The 8020-nt window shown below is 31.0% G+C and overlaps 1 protein-coding gene across 2 annotated transcripts; it reads left to right on the top strand.

Annotated features, from left to right (window-relative positions):
* Nucleotides 1-1108: 1108 nt before the first annotated feature.
* LOC107458576 (cold-responsive protein kinase 1) lies at nt 1109-4749 on the top strand. Of its 2 annotated transcripts, XM_052251769.1 has the most exons (8): nt 1109-1296; nt 1727-1866; nt 2275-2390; nt 2488-2698; nt 2953-3047; nt 3120-3193; nt 3405-3555; nt 4307-4749. In XM_052251769.1, exons 2-8 carry the CDS (start codon nt 1794-1796, stop codon nt 4688-4690), a joined length of 1104 nt encoding a protein of 367 aa, XP_052107729.1. In that variant the 5' UTR covers nt 1109-1296; nt 1727-1793; the 3' UTR covers nt 4691-4749. The 2 variants fall into 2 exon arrangements, with proteins under 2 accessions (XP_052107729.1, XP_015932281.1); XM_016076795.3 differs by having other exon boundaries at nt 1111-1296; nt 2953-3193.
* Nucleotides 4750-8020: the final 3271 nt, after the last annotated feature.

Below are 8020 nucleotides of genomic sequence, written 5' to 3' on the forward strand. Positions count from 1 at the left end.
GTTAACGGTTACTTTTATTATTTGTAATTAAAATTTATATTATAATTAGGATTTAATTTTTTCCACAATCTTGAGGTAAAGTTGTCATTAAGAAAATTATAATGTAAGGAGTAAAAGTTTGGACTCTATAGTCCAATTAGAATTTTTCGATCTAAGATTAAAGTTTCATTGCCCAAATGATTTGCTATTTTTATTTTGATTTTGTGCTAGTCATTTGTCAATATTTCTAGGTTTAATTACTGCTCCTATAGTTTTACAAAATTTTCAATTAGGTTCCTATACTTTTTTTCTTTTTAATTGAGTCCTTGCGCTAAATTTTAATTTTAATTGGTCCCTACACTTTTTTTTTCTTTTATTTAGATCTCTATACTAATTCTTTTTTTTAGTTAGGTCCCTATAAAATTAAGCCAATTACTACTAAGAGCAACTTAATTGAAAAAAAATTTAATACAAGGATCCAATTAAAAAGAAAAAAAGTATAGAGACCTAATTGAAAATTTCACAAAACTATAGAGACCAACAGAATAACTAAACCTTTAACAAATTTAATTATTATTTTTTCAAAGTCAATACCATCAAATATTTCTTAATAAATAAAACACAAAATGTTCCCGGGAAAAATCATGTGCCATAATATATTTAATTAATCAATACTTTCACTTTTCAAAGCTAAGGGTTGCTAGATTGGGATATCAAATTTGACTAGTATCTATATTTCCATTTTCCATCTTCCATTTAGAACTGTTTTTCCTTGTAGCCATACACATGGCACATGCAAACAGACAAAGTAACAACAACAAAGAATTTCTATTTTGTCCTAAACAAAAAAATTAATTTTAATATATTATTAGTAAAAATTTTATACGTATATTTAATTGTATAATATAAAATTAATAAAAATAATTATTTTTTATATTTTCTTAAAAAACTGAATGCTATGTGATGATGCATCAAAATTAAACACCCTAAACAAATGTTATGTAAAAAAGTACAGTTTGTGGTGAATCTTAATTTGACACGAAAAATATATAGATAGAGAAATGAAGTTTCAAACTAAGTACGCGTACATTAATGGCTACAATGCTACATGAAGTCAAGAACATGGTCATAGTAAGCATTCATATTGGGACCATAGCTGATAGGCCATACTATTTAATTATAATTAATTATTAACTAACCCCATCAAAGAGGCGAGAACACAACCCCATAATCACGTCTTCTCAAAATTCTCTTGACTAAAGACCTTATTCTTTTCCTTCGCTCTATTCCTACTTGTTTCATCAAGTTTCTTCTCAGGTTTGTTTCATCTTTTACTTTTGCTCTTTCATTAATCTTTTGTTTATTTGTTTTGGATACCCTTCAATTATGAGTTTGTTCTCTGTGTTTGTTTCTATTTTCTCCTTTGCAAAGTAGCATTTTTTATTTACATTTTTGTAATATTTCGTCTTTACTCTTTGAGGAATATATGTTAGTTGTTGTTACTGTTGTTAGTGTATATAGGTAGGCTTTGGTTTCACTAACAAGAATAATACCATCTTGTATGAACAGAACCTCTTCTAATCTGGTTTTGGGTCTGGAATTATAGTTGCAAAATTGGTGCTTTGGTATCAATTATGATCACATTTTGTGTGTTATCTGTTATAGAAAACCATTAATATACTTTGTTTTGCCCTTGATTATTCTTCAAGATCTTTGACGCATTTTGATGGTTTCAACTTTCAACCAGGCTATTATTTGAAGCTGTTGATACCATTTGAAATTAGAAAGCTGCTTTCTGAGAATTACACTCAGTCATGACCTGTTTTCCTTTCTTCAGTAAGATCTCATCTTCAGCAAAACAAGAATCACATCCAGAAACTGATGAAGGTAACTTAAATACATCTTACACCAAACTACATTCACCTATATCCAAATGGAATAGTTCTTGCGGATTCTCAGATTCGATTTAGTTTCTCAAGCTGCGGTATTGTTAACATATCTAGTGCATATTGTCCTAAAATAGTAAAATCCCTGAGGTTTGATAAAGTTCATTGTGACACCCCTATATTTGTTCAGTTTACACTAATGTCACTTTTTTTAACAAAATATAAGGGTATTGAGTATAATAATACTTAAATCTTAGGTTAGATCAATGTAGTTTTTTTTTTAAATAAGGGTAAAATTTACCAAATATACTAGGAAGTGAGTACAATTTTACTCAGATATCTATGATCTTTTATATTGAACAAAATCTGCATATGCTGCTAGATTTTAATTGAATATCCTTGTGAACAGATTTATCTGGTCTTCAACATGTTAGACTTTACACATACAAAGAACTAAGAAATGCTACTAAGGATTTTAGTCCAGCCAATAAAATTGGAGAGGGTGGTTTTGGTTCTGTGTATAAGGTAATCTGGACCACTTCCAAGTATTTCTTGAATCATTATTTATTTATTTATTTTTTCAATGAGATGCTAACGATAGTTCGTGGATGATGATAATCAGGGACAACTTAAAGATGGAAAACTTACTGCTATAAAAGTTCTTTCGGCGGAATCCAGACAAGGGGTGAAGGAATTCTTGACAGAGATTAATGTGATCTCAGAAGTTGAGCATGAAAATTTGGTGAAGTTATATGGTTGTTGTGTGGAAAGAAATAATAGAATATTAGTCTACAATTATCTCGAGAAAAATAGTCTCGCGCAAAGTCTTCTAGGTAACTGAATTTTCCTTTCAGTTGATTAACTATCTGTTGGATCGACCGTTTATCGCTAGTTGAAAACTATAACTTAACTGTTAGGAGTGCAACATTATTTCCTTAGTTTCTCAAAACTAAATCTATCATAAGGGGAAGTTAAGAATAAAGGACTTCATGAAATTAATTTTATTACTGTTAGTCTGCTAGTAGCAAGTCATTGATGCTCAACTTACTCTAATGCTTTTCTCATCATTGTTTCCCCCTTCATTCAGGTTCAGGTGATCACACTGGCCTTCTCTTCAATTGGCAAACTCGATGTAAAATAAGCATTGGGGTCGCGCGTGGGCTAGCATTTCTTCATGAGGAAGTAAGGCCTCATATTATTCATAGAGATATAAAAGCAAGTAATATTCTACTTGACCGGGATCTTACTCCCAAGATTTCAGATTTCGGTCTTGCAAAGCTTATTCCAGCAAACATGACTCATGTCAGCACGCGTGTAGCAGGAACACTGTAAGTATCGTAATTGGAAGACTTTGATCCTTTATCCTCAGTTTCTCAGTATTTACATTTTAAAAAAATTCAATATATGGAAATACAACACTACCAGAGTTCTTCATAATGGAAAATTTATATGTTTCAATTAAATTATTGCATGTGCATATAATCTTCCTTAAAATAATGATTTTGTTTCAGGTTTTTAACTGTTTGTTGTTCTGTTCAGAGGTTATTTGGCACCGGAGTATGCAATAGGCGGGAAGCTGACACGAAAAGCGGACATTTACAGTTTCGGTGTCCTCCTTGTGGAGATAGTGAGTGGAACGTGTAACACAAATTCAAGATTACCTATGGAAGAACAATTTCTCCTAGAAAGGGTATGGATGTCTCGCATTGCTTAATTGCATTGGATTGTAATCAATAATTCTGAAAATCACTGTTTCTTCAAATCTTCATCATTTATTTTCTGAGTACTTACATGAATTGAAGACCCTAAGTTAAAATATTTGTGCTCGTTCTCCGTATTTACTAGTTAAACTCCTTATTTGTTCTGTAATGCTTGCACACTTTTCAGTGTTATAGTATATAGGTTAATCCAACCCATGACAAATTTCACACGTTACCTAAACGTTAAGTAAAAATATGAATGGTAGCAGAGTTATGCTTTAAATTAAAATGGAAAATGTAGAAGCTCTATAATTCATCATCCGTAACTCATCAGCCTATGTTAGTCTTAATTACGATATTAAAAACATCATCTTGATCCTTGAATGATTAGCTCGATGACAAAATAGTCCTTCAAAGATTGATAATTTTCCCATGGTATCCAAAAGATTAAATTCAGTGTAAGTGAAGACTGTTTTGTTAGGGATTTACTGAGGACTATAATGAAACAACATAATATGGTTTCTCCTTGATAAATATATTGGCATTCACAGAGTTAAATGACTATTTTCTGAGGAAATCTTCCTAACTTATTCATAATATGGAACAATGGAACTGCTATCTTTATATTTTTATTTTCTGGGCTGCCAGGTTTTTGAGTTTCATTGCATAGTGTAATCTTATTTTACAGCATTATACAAGATTGCTGGACCTTCTCTCTAATTTTATCTTCTTCTTTTACAGGCATGGAATCTGTACGAGCGAAACGAATTGGTCGCACTCGTAGACATATCACTAAACGGAAAATTTGACGCCGAGCAGGCCTGTAGGTTCCTCAAGATTGGCCTTCTTTGCACTCAAGACTCCCCAAGGATCCGGCCTTCGATGTCTTCGGTAGTCAAGATGCTTACCGGAGAAATGACTGTCGACGACAGCAAGATAACAAAACCAGCCTTAATTACTGACATCATGGACCTTAAAGTTAGAAAGAAACAGGAAATTAATAACTCTAATATGAAGACAACATCTACATACAACACAAACACATCTTCACAGGGTAGTGCTACTAGCACCTTGTCATCACCTCCTTCTACTGCTGTAATTACTTCAACCTTCACTGCAAGATAAGATCAAAGCATGTAAACAAACATTAATTAAGAGCTTTAATTTGAAATTATTTTATTTTATTTGATGTGCCTTGTGTATCCCACTATCCTGCAAATTTTGCTGCTTTTTTAATGTTTTTCTTGTTTGGACGTTGGAATAAGAGCTTTCACAAAATGTACTGGCCTTTAAATATGGACAGACTTGTATTCAACTATAAATTTGAATCCATTTTTATGTAGAAACACAAAATATTGAAAATGAAAATAGAAAACGTTTATGCTAGAAAATTTTGAAAAGCTTTGTTCAAATTCTAGGTATATCTCAAAACTTGAAAACACTTTTTTTGTGTGAGAGAAAAAGTGAAATAAGTCTAAGTTCTTAACAAGAATTTTACCTAAATCCTAAAGGATTAAGGGTCCGTTTGGGAAGATTTAAAAGTAATTTTTTTGAACTTTTGATTTATAAACAATAGTAGTATTAATGTCTGGTGCAATTTTTAAAATTAAATTGTAACTTTTTAAGAAGCTATTTAGGAGTTTATAGAGAAGTTAAAAAAAATGACTTCTCTTATAATATTACTAATTTTTATCACATTTCTATAAAATAAGCAACTTTAAAACTAAAAATCTAAATACAAAATAATTTATTTATAAGTTACTTTTAATATAGTTATTTATTGTTTAAACTATTTTTTTAAAAAGAATTTAATTAAGTTGTTTATCTAAACTAAGTACCTTTAAAACCACAGACTAAATATTTTTGTTCCTTTGCATTCCTTTCAAAGTTGTCGTATAAATTCTCAAATCTTATGGTTGTGATTTATCAAAACATAAATACATTAAACTAAGTATATGAACCTTTGGTTATATTTTTTACTATAAAATACATAAAGTTTTACTATACAAACATAACAAAAAATAACACTAGAACAAAAACACAAAACTGTAGTGCAAATCTTTCAAGAGAATTAGAAGAAATAAGATAAAGAAAAAAGACACCTACAAAGAATAAGAAGAAGAAAGAATAAGAAGAAACAAGAGGGCATGTACGTATAATAGGAATTGGCTGGACTTAGATTACTAAAAACTTTTTATGACCAACATGTTTGTTATATATAAATACATATTATATTTGTACAATTGTGGAAATACAAATCTAACTACATATTATATAAATTTTGTACTCAACATTGATCAGGGTAGAGTTATTCCTCCACACTTGCTGCTCTTCACTTCTTGTCTTGTACAATAAAGATTCATTATTCTTAGTGAATCTCCAATTAAGTGGGACCACAAGTTAAAAACAAATAAAAAAATAAAAAAAAGAAGTGGCTAATAAGCCACCGAAAAGAGAGTGTGTTAAGGTTCTTTCAACTGTTTTTGAAAGAAATGAAACAGTGAGAGGAGGGTTTTTATCGTCGAAGGAGAAGAAGAAATTTGGAGGAAAAAGACATGTCATTTTTTATCGGATTGAATTGGTAAATTTGTTCTATTTTTTATGAAATTTTAATATGTTTTTTTTGGTGTAGAAATGAATACTATGATATAACTTGTTAGTTGTATTGCTTTTTCTTTTGTCTGATTTGAGATACCCACTTTATGGAGAATTTATGTTGATTCTATAAGTTTTAATAATGTATTTTGTTGATTGTTGAGATGTCCTAGTGCTACTAAGAAGACTATTTGTGTACCCATTATTTAGATAGTGAAAGATTTTACTGGATTAAATCTCATAAATTTTTGTCCCTCTTTTGAAGTTTTTTTTATATGAAAATTCTAGTGTCTGATTATTTAATATCTGTCATTATATTAATATATTTGGTATTGTCTATTTAATTGCACAGATTATGAAAAAAATTATATTTTTGGTGATTCTGCAATTAGACAGATTTTTGTTTGAGCCTTTATTTTTCCCAACAATTATATAGATATGAAATGCTACAACTATATTGAATTTAAAGTTTAAGAGAAACGCCTAAAAAATTAAAGAACAAAAAATTACAAATCAATAAAAATAAGAGATCTCACACATATAAATGTAATTTTTTTATGGCATAAATAGTAGAAACAAACTTACATCAATAAAGCGTGTTCCTATGGTCTCCAATTCAACAAACACTTCGTTTATGTCATTGAGGCTCTATTATAACAATATTTGAATATCAAAATTAATATTTTAATTAAAAAATTATTTCGAGCATAATAATTATATGATGGCAAGAAATGTTGAGTTGTCATCAAATTAAAGAGTTGGTAGTGAATATTTTAGAAAATTATTTAAAAATAATAAGTATGAAGCATGCATGGTTTTTTTTTTTGGTGACTAAATAGAAAAGAAAGAAAAAAGAGACAAAACCAAATTAATTGGCTAGGATCATATCTAAATCTATTAGATGTTGAAGCTCACTCCATGGTTGGCTCCAATTCGAGTGAATGTCCGCGACAGAAGCAGCTGCTTTAGCCATACAATCTGCAACACTATTTGCAGTCCTCTGAATTAAAAGAATAGAGACTCTCCAATTCCAATTCATAACCTCCTGAATATGCTTTGCCAAATCCCATTCCGGAATATCCTTACTAAGCATTCTTTGGTTTACCAAGAAAAGAGCTTCTAAACAGTCTGTTTCACAAATAACCTCACGAAATTCACTCTCCCAAGCAAGAAGTAAACCTCTCCAAATTGCATACAATTCAGCAAAAAGAACACTACACACTTCGACTTTTCCAGTGCAACCTTTCAACCAACATCCATCAGGATTGCGAATAATACAACCAAAACCAGCATAGCCAGAAGGAGCAAACCAACTAGCATCACAATTCAATTTAACAGAATGAACTGGAGGTGGAACCCAATGCAAACAAAGTGAAGGAGGAGACAGAGATTGATGCATAGCAAAAATAGTGTGAAACTCCCTTACTGAACTACGAATCAAACTCACCACTTTACTAGCACTCCATGAATCATCTATATTAAATAAGTCATGATTTCTGCTTCTCCAAATCCACCAGATAGTCGAAAAGAAAAGAAAAGCATCTCCACTCCTTGCACCTCTGTAGAGCCAATCATGTAAATTCGAGTTATCTGAATACAAGCCTAAAAGGGTCCAGACCTCCTTGGCACTAGGGCACTCCCGAAGACAATGAAGAATGGATTCAGAACCATTCTGACACCGATGACAGGGGCTAGATAAAGCTAAACCACGACCCAAACAAAACTCTGCTGTAGGAATAGCATTATGGAGACTGAGCCAAATCAAGAACTTATACTTCTCAGAAATATGCAGACGACATACCCACAACCAATTATCATGCTCATTCCAGTCAAACTTTCTTTTGGCTAGCCAACTGTACC

The sequence above is a fragment of the Arachis duranensis genome, chromosome 7 (genome assembly GCF_000817695.3).
Source record: "Arachis duranensis cultivar V14167 chromosome 7, aradu.V14167.gnm2.J7QH, whole genome shotgun sequence".
In the NCBI taxonomy this organism is placed as follows: Eukaryota; Viridiplantae; Streptophyta; class Magnoliopsida; order Fabales; family Fabaceae; genus Arachis; species Arachis duranensis.

What these genes read in the sequence shown, in the direction of transcription:
- LOC107458576 (XM_016076795.3), top strand. Translation starts at nt 1,794, where the DNA reads ATGACCTGTTTTCCTTTCTTCAGTAAGATCTCATCTTCAGCAAAACAA. An exon ending in TCTCGCGCAAAGTCTTCTAG is followed by an intron (nt 2,699 to 2,952) that starts GTAACTGAATTT and finishes CCCTTCATTCAG; the next exon opens with GTTCAGGTGATCACACTGGC. An exon ending in ACGCGTGTAGCAGGAACACT is followed by an intron (nt 3,194 to 3,404) that starts GTAAGTATCGTA and finishes TGTTCTGTTCAG; the next exon opens with AGGTTATTTGGCACCGGAGT.